This window comes from Sciurus vulgaris (assembly GCF_902686455.1).
Source record: "Sciurus vulgaris genome assembly, chromosome: 5".
Lineage (NCBI taxonomy): Eukaryota > Metazoa > Chordata > Mammalia > Rodentia > Sciuridae > Sciurus > Sciurus vulgaris.
In genome coordinates, this window is record NC_136465.1 from 51,985,252 (window position 1) to 52,004,232 (window position 18,981).

The window sequence follows — 18,981 nt, forward strand, 5'->3', positions numbered from 1 at the left end:
GGCAGCTCAGGGCCTGCACATTGAGGAGCTTTGGGGCAGATGCATCAGGTGCCTCATAGTGCCCTCTGACCTTGCCCCCATTTTTGAACCCTTAGAACCCTCACCTGTGCCACTGTAGATCATTCAGAGTTTCTGGAACCAATATGCATCTTGAGGAAAAGTCACTTCATGCCAAACCAGAAGCCTGTTTCCCATTTGACCACCGCACTGAGGTCTGTGGATGTTCAGTGTACCCTGTTAGACCCCTCCAAGGCAGCCTGGTTTCTGGCCCTGGTCCTGGGTGGGTTGTACCCTCCCTTTAAGATACATTTCTAACAGGACCCTAAGGACTGTGCTATTGTGAAGTTTTAAGCAAAGAAAGAGCAACATTTACTCCTGCCCAACCAAGGAGAAGTGGCGTTTTCATCTGATCAGAAACAGATGGGAGCACAAGTCCTTTGGTTAAAGCCATCTTTATCTAGTGCTCTGAATTGGATAAGAAAGAATTCCAAAATCTTTTCTTTGCCATCCAGCAAAGGAGCCTGCCCCGCCTTCCGCCCTCAATCCCTGGCTGCCCCCCACCCAGCTCAGAGCCTTGTTTCTCTTGCCAGTGCGTCTCAAGCATCAGCCACAAGGCCTGAGCATTGGACTTGGAGCTTGGAAAGCCCCCTTCCCCGAATGCGCATGCATCTCTGTGGCCGTGCCTGTGTGTGCGTGTGCGTGGATTTGCACGTAAGCGAGTGTGACCAAAATCGCTTCTGGAGCATGTCGCCCTCTGTCTGCCCATCCAGGTTACTCCTCGCTGCAGGACGAGCTGCTGTCCCCTGCCTCCCTGCACTACGCGCTCCCCTCTCCGCTGCGTGCAGACCAGTACTGGAACGAGGTGGCCGTCATAGACGCCATCCCCTTGGCGGCCACGGAGCATGACACCATGTTGGAGATGTCTGACATGCAGGTGTGGTCCGCGGGCCTCACGCCCTCCCTGGTCACTGCTGAGGACTCCTCTCTGGAGTGCAGCAAGGCCGAGGACTCTGATGCCACAGGCCACGAGTGGAAGTTGGAGGGGGCGCTCTCAGAGGAACCGCGGGGCCCTGAGCTGGGCTCTCTGGACCTTGTGGAGGACGACACAGTGGATTCAGATGCCACAAATGGCCTTATCGATATTCTTGACCAGGAGGAAGGTCAGAGGTCAGAAGAGAAGCTGCCAGGTTATAAGAGGCAGGAGGACTCAACAGGTGCAGGGCAGGATTCAGAGAATGAAGTGTCTCTTGTTTCAGGCCAGCAGAGGGTGCAAGCCCGAATCATAGACTCGCCCCATGTGAGTCAGGTGCTGGAGAGGAGCCAGGACAGGTAAGGGCCGCTGCGGTGGCGGAGGTCCCTTTCATCTTCCTGGGCTTCTGGGTAAGGTTGTGCATGGCGGCGAGCACAGAGGGAATGCTTAAGTGCTGCTACCACCCTGGACTGTACGTTCAAATGTCCTGGAGCATTTAGTAGGGCACCAGCTTGCTTCCAAAGCCACTGTCCATGAAAATTGAGCTGTGATGGGTAAAGGCCACTTCCTTGCCAAGACACTCCCTGGGTGAGGCCAGAAGGAGAGACCCTGAAAGGTGTCAGGACAAGGGAGAGTGGGAGATGGATCCTAAGACTTGGGAAAACCCATGACTGTATGACAGTGCTCTGGATGCCTCTCATCACTGCGTGTTTACTTTTGAAGGCCATATTTAGACACCTAGAAGCACCAGGGCCCAGGGAAGTTATTTGTGTGCAGTCACACAGCCTACATGTGATAAAACTGATAATGGTGGCCCTTCTACTTATCCTCTCTGAAAGAAAGAAGCTGATGGGTTTATCTAGACAGGACAGAGCTTTCAATGATTATGCAATGGTGGTTCTCCTTGCCAAGCATCCTGTGCTGAGAAGGCACGGCCCTGTGCCAGTGGCAGGCAGGCAGCACCAGTAGTTCAGGCAAGAGAGCCTGTGCCCTCTGCAGACACTGGGAGTCCTCAGGCTCAGGGGCTGGTACACCTTTTGAACTCCCACTGTCTTAGCAGTGGAACCCACCACTTTGCTGAGTGCAGAAAAAGGGCTCAGAGGTGAGAGAGTTCCTTGCAGTGGCAGAGAGAGATGAGGCAGGCGTGATCTGGGTATGGCTTTGGCCTCCCTGGGCTGGCCCAGGAAGAGAAGGATGAAGACCTTTTCTCCATGTTGCTTTGCTTCATAAGTTTTTTCTAAAGCAAGGAGATGGTTCATGGGCTTCCAGAAGGCTGTGGCCACCCAGTGAACTTGGGACTAGCCAGACTGTGGGGAAACTATGCTCACTTCCTTTTCCTACCTATCACCTGTTCCTTGGCCCCTCAGAGACTCAGGTAGGCTCTACCACATCTCAAGTGGCAGGTAAAAGAAAGTCATTTAAAAAATGAGACAGCAAATTCATTTTGTCTCCTAAACTAATCCTTCCATGAGAGGGGAGAATGGGATAGGCTGAGCCTGAGTGTTCAGAGTAAAAGGCTGGCACTCCCGTGGGAGAGGTCATCTTCCAATGCCCTCCGGATGGCCATTCTTTCCCCACACGTTTATTCAGCATTTCTGTGTGCTGGCCACTTCTCACTATAACCGAGGGACTACTGAATGGGAAGTCAGAAGACCTGGATTCTATCACTTCCAGGTTCTGTGACCTTGGTCAGCCATCCACTTTGACAGGTGAATTTCATTCACTCCAACTAGCAATATTCATTGAGCACCTACTATGTGCCAGCACCTGTAAAAATGCCTAAGTCCTGAGGAGAGGTCTTTGAACAAATCAGACAAAAGTCTCTTCAAGAAGCTTATGTTCTAGTGGGGAAAATGACAAGAAATAAGATAAAAAGTAAATAAATTAGAATTACCATTGACCTTCATATTCATGTGTTCCAAGTCCATAGTTCCAATTTACCATAGATTGAATATATCGGGGAAAAAATGCGTCTGTACTGAACATGTACAGACTTTTTTCTTATGATTATTCCCTAAACAATATAGCATAACAACTATTTTCATAGTGTTTACATTCTATCAGATAGTATAGGTAATCCTGAGATGATTTAAAATTTGCAAAAGGATATGTGTAAGTTCTATTCAAATACTATGCCATTTTATGTAAGGTTTAACATTATGGATTTGATATCTTGGATATTAAGGGATGACCATAATTAAAATAAAAATGATGGATAATGAAAGTACTAAAGGGAAAAATAGACAGAAAAGGGAAATAGGAGATAGGTATATGTATGGAGAGGCAGATGGTTGAAATTATAGATAGGGTGGCCAAGGAAGCCTTTGAGAGTGACATTTAGTTAAGACTTAAAGGAAATAAGGGTGCGAGTATTTAAGGGAAAATGCCCAGAAGGCCCAGCTAGTTAGTGCCCATGCTGTGAAGTGGAGCACGCCTGGTAGATGAAGGGGACAGTGAGAAGGTCATGGTGCCTGGAGAAAATGAACAGGGGGACAAGGCCAAATATATCAGGCCACAAGGCCCTAAGAAAGGTGGCATTTCCTGGGTAGGATGGGGAGCCTCTGGAGGGTTTTGAGCAGGAGTGATGTGCCCTGGCAATGCCTTGAAAAGAGCTTGATGTGGCCAGGGTGAGAGTAAGGAGGAGAATTAGGAGTTGATGGTGACATGGACAAAAGGCAGGGGGTGTGGTGAGAAGTGGTTGGGTCCAGGTTATATTTTGAGAGTTGAACCCAAAATATTTACTGATTAATATGATATGAAAGAAAGAGGAGACAAGGAGGGCAGGTTTCCTCCACCTGGCAACTTCGAGGATGAAGGTGCCTTCATCCCTCATAACCTCACCACTGTGGTGAGGAAGACCCTCAGTGTGGATCCCATCACACTGTCCTTTGAGATGCCTGTTGGAGAGCCAGAGTAGAGATGTGGAGGAGGCATGTGCAAATACACATGTGAAGTTCAAGACAGGGTTCCAAGCTGGGCATGACGAGCATCTGGTCGGGGCTTAGCACCATGAGTGGGACAAGCTCGCTTAGAGAGTGGATGTGGCTAGCCACGAGATCTGGAAACAGAATCCCAGGATCTCCAGTGCTCAGAAGTCCAGGAAGTTAGGGGGACCCAGCAAAGGCCAGTGAGAAGGAGTAGCACTGGAGGGAGAGTTAGACCAGGCAAATGTGAAATTCTGGAAGTCATAGAAAAATCTGTTTGAAGGGGAGAGAGTGATGACTCCATCAGATAACGATTATCAAGTGACTTAGAAGGTGGGGTGGGGGGCAGTCTGGAGATGCAAGATGATGGGTGTGGAGACCCCAGGAACTGAACCCTTACCCAGTGAGGTGCTCCAGGAGCCCAGAGAGGAGAGCACTTCACTTAAAAGGAGGGACCAGTGTTCTGATATCCTTGGCCTTCTCCACCTGACGGCAGGGATAGGCCACATGTGCCTCCTCCCCAGGGTAGTCAGTCAGCTCAGTGACTTGCTCATGCTCTCCTGAGCTTTAGAGGTGGAAGACAGTACAGGCTGTGTCCTGTATAAGCCTTGGGTGGGGATGGGGTTCATCTGAGAAAGACCGAAAGATGACCGTTGCTCTTTCTTTCTCCCTGGACATCTATCATCTGGCCTGGACCCCAGACCACAGGACTGGGAAAGAGAAGGCTCCATAGTCTCGTACCTGCAAGATGCTGCACAAGGCTCCTGGCAAGAGGAGGTCACACAAGGCCCACACTCATTCCAGAGAACCATCACCACTGTCCGAGGGCTGGAGCCCAGCGGGTCTCAGGAGTATGAGCAGGTGCTGGTGTCTGCAAGGGAGCACAGGCGGATGGAACAGCCAGAGGCAGGGAGCTCCCCGGCAGACAGGGAACAGAGCCAACAGGGCCACAGGGAGTGGTCAGAGGCGGAGGCAGCCTCGAGCAGCTTCTTCTCCCGGGTTATGCAGGTGAGGGCCCCCAGGGCACCTCCTCCCCTTGCTCTTTTCCAGCATCAGAAAAGAAGACCTGAAGCAAGCCATGTGTCCTTTCTTTAAAAAGTGCAGTGGAGACCTCGCTGTCTCCAGGAGTAAGGATGTGGTCTACCTTTCTGCCTCCTTGACTTCTACTAGAGGAAGGAGGGCTCACAGAGTAGTTGTTATCATCCATCCCAACAATGGGGCAGCCGGGTGTGCACTCCCATTTGGCCACTGATGATCAGAATGGTTGGGCAGCTCGCCCAATGCCTCATTTGCCCAGGAGGCCTTGAATTAGGTTTTTAGTGACCTCAAAGCCATGGGTTTTGTTTGGTATTCTTTGTCCATCGTGATAAGTTTTTTTAATTGGTTTTCAAAATGATAAATAATAGTGGGATTGGTTGTTATGTACTTGCACATGCATATAACAGAATTTAGTCAGATTCTTTCCTCAGTACTTCCTCTTTCTTTCTCTTCCTCCCTCCCCCTGGTCCTCTAGTACTCTACTCTGCTTCTGTTGTCCATCATGTTTTAGAAAGGGCTTAGCACTGAGAGAACTGGGCATTAGGCTGACCAGGCTGTGTGACTGTGAGCAAGCTGTGACTCCTCTCAGCACCTCCATGTCCTCTTGGTAAATGAAGCCTTGATTGGAATACCACAGAGTTGATCCAGCTCTGGAATCCTGTGATTCTTTGGGTGGCTTCTGGTTGGGAGGTGGTCAGATAGAGATGGTTCTCTTCTCTGCTTTCTGGCTGTCCTAGGCATCTCCCACCCTCAGACTTCCCTCCTTCCTTCCCTCCTCCCTTTCTTGTGCTTCCCATCCTTTTTTAAAATTTTCCCTGCCTTTTCCCCCTTTCTTTTCTTCAATCCTCCCTCCCCATTCCCACCTTCCATAGTTACTCAATCATGGCCAATCTTGTTTTACCTGAACCACAATCCCCTCCCCCCACATATTTTGAAGCAAATCCGAGACATCTTACTAATATATGTCTTTTCGATTTATATGTTTTTATAAAACTTGCACTGCCATTCTGTACCTATGCATTTTTAATATGTATATAGCTGCTACAGGCTGTACATCTTTGTCACTTTCTCTTTTCACCCAGCACCACTTCCTCATCTGGGAACGGTTATCTTAGCCTGTCCTTCCTTGTTTCTATCCTGTTCCCTCTTTCCTCCCTGAACCTTAGCTCTGACAGAGATGAGGTTGACTCTACAATGGTTGTGAGTGGCTGGCTGTAAAGAACTGCTCGGAATTAAATAGGTTTTTATTTAGAAAACTTCTCTGCCAAGTATGTGCACTTGGGCAGGACAGACAGCTGTGTTCATTTTTAACCTCAAAACACCCCAGTGCATTCCTTTCCACCAGGCTGTTCCTTGGCATCTACCCCTGCTCCTCCCAGGAAGGAGTGCTGTCCCAGAGCACAGGTGATCCTGATTGGGTCTGTTCTGGATCCCTAGGAAAAGACAAAAATGCCAGGGATGTGCTTTTCCTCTGCGCCTCTGCAGTCAGCCCTCAGTGAGAGGAAAACTGGGGACAAAGGCAGAAAGCAGGACAGCCCCATAGAGAATGCTTCTAGTTTCTCCACCAGGTCCCCAAATTACAGGGGATGAAACTGAAGCCCCTAGAGGCCAAGGGCTTTCTCCAGGGTCACACAGTGAACCAACATCAGGGACAGGAGAGTCCCAATCACTTGGTTCCTAGTTCTATGTTCTTATGACTGGAATGGGTATTCAGGGCCACCATGCCCAGCCTGAAAATGAAGACCCCCATCACCTCCTTTGTCTCAGAATGAATGGATGGATGGACTGAGGATGTCAGTAGTCAGCTGATAAGACCCCCAAAGGAGGATAATGAGGCCCACTGAAGGCAATGATTTGTAAAGCTCCCCCCATTTATTAGCATTTCCATAACTTTCTGGAAACAGTGACAGAGAGATGGAGTTGCCACGTCATACGGGGCTTGGGAGGGGGACCTGCAATGAATGTAACCTGGCTGATTCTTCTGGGATCTGAGTGGAAATATCTAAAGTTGGACTCTTTTGGTGTGTGGTGTTAGGAATGAAACTCAGAGCCTCACACACGGCAGGCAAGTCCTCTACCACATCCCCCCAGTCCCTGGACTTTCCTTGGCCATGTTAAAACTACATGTTGTCCCATGACCAGCTCCTTTGCATGTACTAAGGCCTTTTGTTTTTCCCGACATTATCTTATTGAAATGAGGTCATGTTGGGGGTGATAGGAGTTTGAAATCTGACTTTTTCATTTACTTACTTTTTCACTTAAGCAAGCTACTTAAACTCTCTTTACCTGCTTCTTTTATATAAAATGGGAAAATTATGGAATGTACCTACAGGCACATTCCTGTTGGTAAGGTTTAACTGAGTTAATGTGTGAAACACAGAACGATGCCTACAAAGCAGTACACACTATAGTACGTATTTGCCACTGTTTTCCAGAGTGGCAGTATTTATAAACTATGTGGTCCTCACAGCAGTTTTAAGAAGGGGTAGGAAAAGCACTTTAATTCCCAGCCTATGGATAAGGAAACTTAGGCACTGAGAAGATGTCCCGCTTTCCCAAGACCGCACAGTAAGTGAGTGCAGGGTGTCCCAGGTCTTCATTCTTTCTGCAAATGAGCTGCTACTTAAAAAGGGAACAAGTTGACCCAGAAAGTGAAATTCCTTCCAGCCCCAGCTGCTGTGGCTTCATTTGTGAATCAGCTCTGTGCACGCAAGTGTAATACGCATGGTTCCTGCTCAGTGGGCGTCAGTGGCCTAGCACGGGAAGAGCCTTTAAGGACAGACCTTAAATAGACACACCAGTTCCATGCTGGAGTTTAGGGTGGCTGTGCCCAGTAAAGGAGGGGACTGAGGGTTTGTGGGCTGATAGGAATTACAGATCGGCTTCCAGGTGGCCCTACCACCTGTACTGGACATGAGCCCTGCTCATTTGGCTGGGCCTGAACAAATCACTCCCCCTTGAGGCTGTTTTTTAAAATAAACCCTTCACTCTCCACGATGCTAGCTGGCCTCAGCCTCCAGCATAGGCAAACATCATTCTCATTACTGCAGTAGCAGCCCAAGGAGACACATGAGTAACCACATTCTTGAAACTTCTTATTTTGTAGAGTCCTTGAATGAGAAACTTTCCTAGGGCAGAACTCCCTCTGGCTTCCATAGGCTCAGGAAGGCAAAAAAGGCTAGTGGGTGACCCCCCCTTCCAGGCCCTCAGTGACTTTGACATGTGCTTTCTGTGTCCAGGACACAGCACCTGCCAGATTCCTTCTAGCCCAATTAGACAGCTCCAGCAGCTGGTTTGAGAAGCTAAAATTATAGAAGCCTGACGTCACTGTGGAGTTAGGGCAGAGCCCAGGGCTGCTTACAGGAGGGGCTGTTATTGCTGAGACAGCCATTCGGGAAAAGGCCCATTCTGTCTCCTGCTTGGAGGGATAGAAATAGTGAGAGACAGAGAGAAAACAAAAGAGGCAGGGATGGAAGGGGTCTCTGGGGGACTCCGGAGTCCAAGAGGAGAATGAGAGACTGGATCCCTGCAGCAGTCGGGCCCCTGGTTTTCCTGGTCCTGGAGATCCAGGCTGGTGAGAGGAGGTGAGGATGTGGACTTTCATCACCCAACTCCTGGTCACCCTAGTGCTCCTGGGCTTTTTCCTGGTCAGCTGTCAGAATGTGATGCACATTGTCAAGGGCTCCCTGTGCTTTGTGCTGAAGCACATCCACCAGGAGCTGGACAAGGAGCTGGGGGAGAGCGAGGGCCTGAGTGACGACGAGGAGACCATCTCTACCAGGGTAGTCCGGCGGCGGGTTCTCCTGAAGGTAATGGCCAGGCAGGCGGCAGGATGGGAACTTGAGGGGAACACCAGAGGCCAGGGCTGAGGGGACAGCGTTGTGCTGTGCATGGGGTGGAGCTGGGGGAAAGAGCCAGGAAACGTGTTGGAAGAGAAGGATCAGGAAGGACTCAGGGGATCGGATTCTACGCTGGGAGCCAGAGTCGTGTGCAGCTCCTCCCCAGCACCCAGCACAGGGTGACAGCCCAGAAAGCTCTGGGATTCGGGCCTTCTCTCTCTCATCCCATTCCTGTCCCCAACCAGCTGTGGAATTGTGGGCAAGTCTCTGTGAGGGTAGCCATCTGTGGCAGGGCTTCTAGACTGTGGAGTATAGTAAAAGTATAAAACAGTGCCTTACTCACTTCTTCCCTCAGAGCTTCCTCCATCCAACTTGTGTAATCGTCCCTATTTGGCTGACTTCCTGGGCTGTTGTAAGGATCAAGCACACCGACCTCTTACAAGCTCTGGGCCCATCCTGTTTTCAGGCCTTGTGGCCCCACGGGGGTGCTGCCCACACTCTGGGAGCCCTTGGTTTGGCTGTGGCTCTTTGCTGAGCTGGAGTTTCCTGCCAGGGTGGGGATTTATCGGATGTGGTTGTAGCTGCCACGGCTCTTTAATGCCCTCAACCTCCATTTATCAATCTTACATTTTTCCCTTTCTCTAATTCCAGGGGAATGAGCTTCAGAATATTCCAGGGGAGCAAGTGACGGAGGAACAGTTCACAGATGAGCAGGGCAACATTGTCACCAAGAAGGTGGGTGCAGAGAACCCCTGAGTTGGGGAGCGGGGGGTTGGGACTGGCAGTAGAGCGTGACTCGGGCCGCACTGACAGGGTAGCCATGGCTGTGTTGGCCACCCCAGCACTCAGGAGGAGCAGTTTAGGTGTGCGTGTCTTGGTCTTCAGCAGTTTGGATGTGGCTTTCCTCATAGCCTCTGTACCCAAACCGAGTCCCTTGATGCTTAGCCTCTAAAATGGAGCTGTTAAGGGACTAGAGTAACTGTCCCCAGCCTACCAGGCATCTCCTCTAATAAAAAGGACATGGACATTCATGGAGTAGGGAACATATATCAACTCAATAGACATGATTTTGCCTGTCAGGCATCAGGCCCCATGCTAGCTAGGGGAAATAGGGAGGGAAAACAGAGAAAGGATTTTGCATGTGCATCTCAGGATTGCTGCTTGCACTGTGGTGGAGCCAGACCTCTTGCATCCATCTCTCCTCCTTCCTTTGAGCAGGGTCTGTGCTCTTTTATGTTTTCATCTCCCATTCTGATCATAGAGTAAATGGTGTTTGAATATTTGGATGGATGAATGAATAGGGACTGGGTGGGTGGAATAGAATTACTGTAGATAAAAAGAAAATGTCCTCCATCCTTGGGCACTGACAGGAGGATGGGCAGCAGAAGCTTTCATTGATGCTGATAGGCAGAATGAAGCTCAGCAGGTTTGAGGCAGACTTTACATGTGGTCAAACTTTGATCATTAAGTGAACCTGTCAAGAGCCCTCCACAAATTCTAGCCTTTCTGACTTTGTCCAATATGGGTTTTTCCAGGAAGCAATGGCAACAAGAGGCCAGTCCCTTTTCTTCTCCCCTCAGGGTAGGACCTCGTATTCCTCGGGTCTCTCTCCTGGGGACTTGCTTTTCTCACACTTTGTCTTCATGGTTTGACCAGCCCCTCCCCCTTCCCTCTTTTTTCCAGATCGTTCGCAAAGTTGTTCGGCAGATAGACTCGTCTGGTGCCGATGACACCCAGGAGCACCAGGAGGTGATTGTTGAGGGGCCCCTGGAGGACCCTAGTGAGCTGGAAGCCGATATTGAGTACTTTATAAAACATGCCAAGGTACTGAGGGGGCTGCGGGCTCCCTCACTCTTTGGAGCAGCCCCCAGAGAATTCCCTTGCTGCCCGCCTCTTAGCCACAGCTCAGTCTGCACGGTCTGTCCCTCGGATCACCTTCTTCCTAATGGATGGGGTTTCCACCAGCTCCATACTGTCCCTTTTCGTTCTTTAGCCCTTTTTTCTTCTCATCTGTCTCTGTGATCTGTCCTGCTTTCTGTCTCTGCTGCTGTCTCCAGGTGGAGCTAAGAGGGAGTGGCCTACACCCGGACCTGATAGAGGGCAGAAAGGGGGCTCAGATAGTGAAGCGGGCCAGCCTGAAAAGGGGCAAACAGTGATCTCCAGTCTCTCCTCGGAGTAGCCTCTCGGGAGGTAACAGCAGCCTTCTCATCCTTTCTGCATGGCCTGGCCCTCAGTGGAGTTGCTGCTCCCTCCTTGCCTGCCTCCCCTTCTCCCAGGGTGCTCACTCTACCCAGTTTCTCCTGAGTCCCAACCTAGTGACTGTGTCTTTGATCCTCAACTTCCCCTTCAAGGAAACAAAGACACCTATCTCTCAGAAAGTGTGCAAATGCAGTTTTTGGAATTCGATTTTGGTTTTGGTGGTGCTGGAGATGAAACCCAGGGCCTCCTGCATGGTAGACAAATGCCCTACCACTGAGCTACACCTCTAACCCCTCTACAGTTTCAAAAGGATTCTTAAATGAGTGAAAAGCACTCTGTCAATCTAAGGTAGTCACCCTGTCTTAGAAACCAAGCAGTGGGGCTCCAGAGGTTGGTGGCGAGGGCAGTGCAGGAGAATCCCTCTGGGTTGTGATATTTCAACACAGGAAGAACTCCAAGACTTGGAGATGGGTTGTCTCTAGGACCTGGAACTGAACTGAAGTTCTATCAGGACCCAGGCTTAAATTCTCCTTGATATTTTGTGAACCAAGCTACTCCCTTGCTTTCTAGGAAGGGACTGAGTTGACCCAAGGGGTTGGTGGCATTCTCCCTGGAAAGTCAGGAGGGTCATCGGGGTTGGGCCCTGGGTGCCAGTGCACGGCGAGTGTGAGCATGGGGCAGTGGGACTGAGGAGGGGTGTGTGCCGTGCTGTGCAGTGAGGGTCTCCAGCGGGCCTGTGCAGTGCTGGGGGCCTCGGCGACCAGCTCTAATGATCTCGGCCCTCCCTGAGGGATCCTGTACTGAGCTGCCCCGAGGCCCTTCATTGTGCCCAGCTCGGGGCAGCTCAGTACAGGATGCATCGGGGTGGGAGTCGGCAGGGAGCGAGGAAGCATTGCGGCCCCAGCACAGCACTAACTGGGTTGTTGCCATCTGAATCCCTGGGGCCAAGTAGCAAGCAGGCGTTGGCTTTCTGCATTCTGCAAAAAGCAGGCCTGCTGCCTCCTGAGCCACCAGAAATGCTGACTTGGGGCTTCCTGACATATCTCAGCACTTGGGCAAAAAAGAGGACTGGCGGATCCAGTTAGAGGATAAAATTAGACCTGACTCCTCAGCAGCTTAAGGAGGTCACAGCATTAACCCCAGCACTGCCAGGGGTCCTACCCGCTGCTGGCTTTGAAGGATGTGGTTAGCTGAGATTCAGTCCTGGAACTAATGTAAAGGTGCACAAAATTTTTGAAAGGAGCGTGAGGGGAAAAGAACACTCTTCTGCCTTATTTTTCGTATAGTAGCAGCAGTAATGGTCTTAAATTTGAGCTTCTGTTTGGCTCAGATTTTACCAATGTTCCTAAACAGGAGACAAGCAAACCAGAAGTGGGGCTAGAGGGATGGAGGGAAACTAGGATTATTTTTTAAGTTTAATTTGCCACAGATGATCTGCAAAGAGGTCGACCCCACCACCACCACCACCATGCAGTGATTAAGTATCAGACTGCATAAGCACGGGTGTCAGGACCATGGAGCAGCCTGGCTCCAGGACAGTGCTGAACTCTCTGTCAATAAAAGGCAAAGGGGATACCTGGGACTGGAGCCACAGTAGTAAGGGGGGAGCTTGGAGGCAGGCTCCTGTCTGTGTCCCAAAGGGCCTAAGGGGCAGAATAAAATACTGAACCCTTCTAATGAGAGTAAGGGTTGCAGAGAAGATGGGAAAGGGGCTGCAGGTGCTCTGATTCTTAATATTTACCACCACCTACTCACAAGCACGTACAGATGATCCTCATTATTCATTTTCAGATTCCCCTACTTGCTTAAAGCCAACGCTCACTGCACTTCTGTGGTCATTCACAGGAAGGCACACAATGGCAAAAATTTTGAGTTGCCCGACATGCACATTCGCAGATGAGGTTGAGCAAGGAGAACTCTGCCTTATTTCAGCTCTCACAGCTCAAACAAGCATCCTTTCAATGGTCTACTTAGTGTCATGTTTTGTGTATTTCTGTGGTTTTTGTTAGTCATTTTACTGTTTAAAATGTTCTCCCAGGGCAGTACTAAAGGGCTTTCTAGTTTTTCTAAGAACAAGAACGCTGCGATGTACCTGAGAGAATACATGTGCTAAAAAGAAGCTTCAGGAGCCAGGTGCAGTGGCATGCACCTACAATCCCAGTGACCTGGGAAGCTGAGGCACGAAGATCATAATGTGAGGATCTTTCTGAGCAATTTAACAAGACCCTGTCTCAAAATAAAAGATAAAAAGGGATGAGGATATAGCTCAGTGACAGAGCACCCCTAGGTTGAATCCCCAGTACCAAAGGGAAAAAAAGAGATTCAGTTCACAAAGAGATCAGTTACAGTGCTATTGGTGGTGAGGTCAATGTGAATGCATCAGCCATACATATTAAATAAGGTGTCTTTAAACAGATCCCACATAAATAAGGTTATATATTCAGTGGTCAATGAAAATGTGACCAGAGGCTCACAGGAACCTAGCCTTGTATTTTCCTTAGGAGCAATGGTTCAACATTCAGAAATTCAGTGTTCATAACTACTCTGTAGAACATGACTGCTGTGAATAGTGAATCAGCTTTGTGTGCTTCAGAGAGTGACAGCTGAGGTTTGGGAGTCTAGATTCAAGGCCTGGCTCTTCCTGTTTACCTTAAACAGGTCACTTAACTGCCTGGAGCTTCAGACTCCTCAAGGGAGGATGAAAATAGTCCATTCTAAAAATGAGTTACACTTAAAAAAAAAAAAGTTTCCAGGGATGGAGATGCAGTTCTGTGGTAAAATGTGCTTAGCATGCACAAAGTCCTGGGTTCAATTCCCAGCCCTCCTCCCCCACCCCAAAAAAAAAAAATCCACAAAACAACAATAACATACAAAGGTTTACAAATAATATCTGTGAAACCTATGTAAAGAGTAAATAAGAACATACTGTGGCACTCAATCAATGACAGATTGTATTTGTAATATGCCTCAGGGCAAGTCAATTGACCTTCCTAAACCTCAGGTTCTTTATCCATAAAGGACCAATAATGCCAATATTTTCCTTTCAGGATGGCTATGGTGGTTGATGAGTTCGTGTTTATGAAAGGGCTTTGTACATTGGCAAGTTCTACTATGCTCTTTCTCAAAGTGCCATCCATATCCCTGTATTACGGTCATCCCAAGAATCTTGTTAAGACATAGATTTCAGAGTTGAGTGGGTAGATCAGTGGTAGAACACTTGCCTGACATGCATGTGGCCTGGGTACTAAGTCCACAGCAAAAAAAAAAAGAGAGAGAGAGAGAGAGAGATTTCTGGGCCTTGCCCCACCCAGTGTTGGTGAATTATAATTCTATAACTCAAGATTCTATCCCTCAAGTTGATTTTTTACTCGTATTGAAGATTAAATTATTATGACTCTTTGTTCTTCTCCTTGCCACACATCCTAGAAGGTGGCACTGTTGTAACATCATGTCTAAAAGTTGAACTGAGACAAATGATGGTTATAGTTTATTTAAAGATGTGGAAACCCCTGCCAAAGGGCAGAACTCAGTGGGCTAAGCCACTCATTCTGATTCCCCCACATCACTCCCAGCCTTGGGAAGGCTTTTACATGTGGGGCCTGGCAGGGTGAGAGAGTTTCCTGGCAGTATTTAGAAGCTGGAAAATTGCTGTTTAGTCAAGGCATGATTGTTTGGGGCAGACAGTAGCAGGTGGTGGGTTTTCTTTGTGTCCAAGTACTTAGGTCCAAGTATTATGGCTATCAGTTCTGTTGTAGGGACAGTGTGGAGCTGGACAACTAGGTGGACTGGGAGCAGAAGCAACCCTACAGCCCTCTGCATTACCAGGAACCTGAGCAGGGCCCTGGTTCTTGGTGCCCATCTGCATATGCCTGGCTGTACCTTATGGAACTCTCTAAAAAGCTATAGGAGCTAAAAGGCTACTGCCTTTGTGTGTTTTTCTTTTTAAGGGACACTTTCTCATTCAGACAGTGTGGTTGCAAGACTTGCTTTAACTCTGACAGTAGCATAGTTCAATAAGTTTAAAATTTATCAGTAGTCTGGATGGGATGGATGGGGAGGTAAAGTGGAGGTATGAGGGAGGTCCACCCTCATACCCCACCACTGCAGGGACATTAGAGTTAGGGTTTGGGGGAGACAGAAAAGAGCCACAAGCACTGGGTAGGCAGGACTGGTGCTACAGCACACAGAAAAAAAGAAAAGAAAGAACCAGGCACAACCACTCAGAATGGAAAGGAGCTCTTTTCTAAGTTTCGAAAGGGTGATTCCTTCCCAGGGGAAACAGGTGCAGAGAGATGGAGACATCTTAGATGAAGCTCATGTCCTTTCCACCCCTGTGCTGCTGCTTGCTCCAGCTGACCCTATCTCTACTCTCCTTGAGTCTCACTTTACCCAAAAATTAAATGGGTAGTTATACCACAATGATCTCCAAAGCTTTAAATTTGTCTTCTGCCCAGGGCCCAGGCCCAAAGTGGATCTTAGCCTGTCTTTCCTGAGCTCCCAATATCACTTTGTCTCTTCTTCAAAGAGTACTTAGCCTTGAGGAGTGCTTAAGTACTGTAGGGAACCCCAGGTAGGGGCTCCTGCCCCTGGAGTGTTTATAATCCAGCCAAGAAAATAACAGATGTTTAAAAGACAACAGTCAGGCATGGTGGCCTGTAATCCCAATGGCTCAGGAGGATCACAAGTTCGAGGTCAACAACTTAGTGAAGTTCTATGACACTTGGTGAGACTCCATCTTAAAATTTAAAAAATAAATAAAAAGGACTGAGGATGTGGCTCGGTGGTTAAGCACCCCGGGGTTCAATTTCTGGTACCAAACATAAAAAGAAAAAAGAAAAAACATTAACTGAGCATTTCTAGAGAACCCAATAATAGTTTACATGCATGGAATGCTCACTATTCTAAGCAATATATTTACTTATTAGCTCTTTCAAACATCACAAAGATATAATAAGGTAGGTCCTATTACCCTCATTTTACAGCAGAAGAAACTGAGTCACAGAGCAGGTAAGTAACTTAACCAAGGTCAGGCAGCAAGTAACTGGGTAATCTGGCTGAGGAGTTCCTATCCTAACCACTACACTCTAGACGTTTAAATAAAAAGTAGCCATGGGGAGGCAGAACTTCCAGAGCCCCACACAGGAAACTCACCCACTTAACAAGAAACCAGTGGAAGCTTGGGTGGCGTTGAGAGACTGCCTTCCTCAGGGAAAGGTGGGTGGTATTCCAGGAAGTTCAGAGTCCCCAAGCACAACACCTTACTGCTCATCGCCTTGCTTGGGAAGACTACTTTCCTTGAATCAGACCCTGCCTGAGTAGCCAGCACTACACTCTATGTTTGGGGTTTTGCTGGGAGTTGCACCTTTAAATTCTAAATGACTACTCCTCCTTTCTTTGTGTCTCTCAGGATCACACCTCAACACCCAACCCCTGAACTCCACACACTCTGCCATGCACACAGGAGGAGAGCTGGACCGGAGGGCTACAGAAGCGCTGTACACGTTCCTCTAGGCTCACAGCACGATCTCTGTAAGGGACTTCCTTTAGTCTCCTATTCGCATGAACGACTGACTGACTGTAGACGCATGACCTACAGTCTTCAATCCTGCCTCTATCGACTACGGATCTCTGTCGGGAATCAGGGCAAAAGCAGCAAGAGGGGAGAGGAGAGAGAGGATAGAAAACAAGTACAAGAGAGAGCATATGGATGCAAAAGGGAATAAGGGCTCTTTTGTGGCTGGGGATGGTTTTTGTTTTTGTTTTTCTAAAAAAATTGTTTTGATTTTGACTTCGTACAGGGTATTTTTTTTTTTCCCCAACCTCATCTGTAAGAAATCCATGTGGGCTTCCTGGAAAGAAAAAGAGAGAGAGAGAAAGAGAGAGAGAGAGAGAGAGAGAGAGAGAGAAAGAGAGAGAGAGGAAAAGAAAGAAAAAGAAAAATAGGCATGAAATCAGTTTAGCACCTTCGTCCCATGGCCTCACCTGCCAGCCATCCCCACCTGCACACACCACCTCCATTCCATTCCTGACAACCCCTCTAATCCCCAGTGGATTGCTTCTTCCAGAAAGCTCTCCATGACATTCAGGACACACACACACACACACACACACACACACACACACACACACACACCCCTTCTCTTCACTCTGTCTACACACTGATTTTACTGTGACCTCTGAAGCTGTATAGAATCTCCTGTGGATAAACTGGATTTTTTTTTTTTTTCAATGTTGTCTCTCTCTCTCTCTCTCTGCCAGTTTCAGTATTAATCATCTTCCAATGGAAAATCATCACCTTGAGAGTGCATTCAGGGTCCCTTGTGTTAGGGACTTAAGAATTGGAAGTGAGGAACCCCAGGCTTAGCTTTAGGGCTCAAAGGGAGCCAGTGCCCCATCTGAAAGGTCTCAGCTGGGGAAGGGCCGGTGGCTGCCCCAGGGTCGCACCAGCATGTCCAATAGAGAAGAGGTTTTCTATATCTTCAAGCACTTCTATCATAGTCTGTGTTTAAAGTGTAAACTGTACAGTAATCAGCCTTGTGTATATGAAAAACAATAAATACTATGCAAACCAATAGAAACACTTTAGCAGTATGTACCAAGCACTAACAGCTCAGCTCCTGAGGACTTCTCCAGGCTGCGGGAGAAGGAGCTACAGGCTGTCTTTCAATGAAAGAGGAAGGAAGGAAGTAGGGCTAGTGAATGTATCTGCCAGTTCTAGATGTCAGGACCACCCTAAGGTCTCCCAGAGCCAACTTGGTGCTCGAAGTCTAGGCAGCCCGCAGGCTGGGGGTGCAGGCGCTAGGCTGCAGGCTCGCCAGCCCCAGTGCCTCTGCCCTTCCGGAGACTCCTGACCACGTGTCCAGTGGGAGGAGAGCCGGAGGAGGATGGAGCTGCTGACCACCAAGAGACCCCGGGCTGGCCAAAAGACCCTTCTAAGCCAGGCTCCGGGTCAGGGCAGGAAGGAAACCGACAGCTGGCTGTTCCTCGCCTCGGTGCCATCAGGGAAGAGCCTTAAAGTTACATTAGAGCCTCCGGCAGAGGGAGGCCCAAATCAGCACAATCTGGCCCCGTCCTTGCCCGGGCGGGCGCCCTCTAGGGCCAGGAGAGAGACTCTGGCAGGCTCTTCTCGCTCTCAAAGAGCCACTGTGGCGGATGTCCAGTCACCTTCCTCCCCTGCCTCTCTTCGGAGGTGTCCTCTGGACACATTTAAACCTTCCAAGTAGCACAGAAGCGCCCTCAACGTCAGAGACCCCAAGGCCCTGGAGACCAGCCGCAAAGGTCTCGGGCGGAACGGGGACAGCCGGGCCTCCGCCGTCTGGCCCGTCGGTGCCCTCCCGGGCCGAGTGCGGTCGGCCCAGAAGGCCGCGTCCCGGAGGGGCCGAGGCGCTCCGGTCCGTCCGGGGCGGGGTTTGCTTTTGCTCTCCGAGGCGGACGGACAAGGGAGAGGAAGTGCCAACTCCCGGCCGCAGTTCTCGCTGAGGGCTGCGTCTGAGCAGCTGCAGGTTCGCAGCCTCCTCTTGGCACGGTGCGAGACCCAACGCTGCTCGGACACCTGCGCCGGGGCGCAGTGGTGGCGGCCGAACGCCCCCCCCCACCCCCGCAGCAGCGCAGCGCCGCGAAGCAGAGCGCCCCGGCGCTCGGCCTGCCGCAGGAGAGGCCGGGCAGCGCGGCTGGGGACCGATTCCGTGAAGGCTCAAGGAAGACAGGCGCAGGGCTCGCCTCCTCCGCCTCGATCCTGTCCCTTCCTCTCCCGGGTCGCCGCTGCAGCCGAACCCAGTAGCCCCTCTTAGCGCCCCGCGTGGGCCCCGCGGCTCCAGGCTCTGCTTTGGCACTTTCCGCTCCGTCTGGCATGGCTGCTTGGCCCGCCGGCCCCAGGCCTTCGGTGGCATGGCTGCACGCTCCCGCGCTAGTAGGAGCTGTTTAGGGAAGGAGTTTGGGGTCTCCACAAGATGCCTAGAGAATGCTGCAGTCTGCACATTAGACGCTTTTTAGAAGTTTTGAAATTACCTTG

General features: G+C 49.7%; 1 protein-coding gene across 7 annotated transcripts in view; it reads left to right on the plus strand.

Moving 5' to 3' along the window:
• ANK1 (ankyrin 1) overlaps positions 1-16,758 on the plus strand; it is a 205,488-nt gene extending 188,730 nt beyond the window's left edge. For 2 of the 7 annotated variants that reach the window (XM_079142135.1, XM_079142137.1), the window contains exons 39-44: positions 771-1,329; positions 4,596-4,902; positions 9,423-9,506; positions 10,455-10,595; positions 10,829-10,961; positions 16,378-16,758. In XM_079142135.1, the coding sequence (XP_078998261.1) occupies positions 771-1,329; positions 4,596-4,902; positions 9,423-9,506; positions 10,455-10,595; positions 10,829-10,927 (1,190 nt within the window). In that variant the 3' untranslated portion in view covers positions 10,928-10,961; positions 16,378-16,758. Of the gene's footprint in view, positions 1-770; positions 1,330-4,595; positions 4,903-8,267; positions 8,742-9,422; positions 9,507-10,454; positions 10,596-10,828; positions 10,962-15,952; positions 15,978-16,377 lie in introns of those variants that run through there. The other 5 variants (XR_013764114.1, XM_079142138.1, XM_079142136.1 and 2 more) reach the window with 5 other exon arrangements.
• The last annotated feature ends 2,223 nt before the right edge of the window (positions 16,759-18,981 follow it).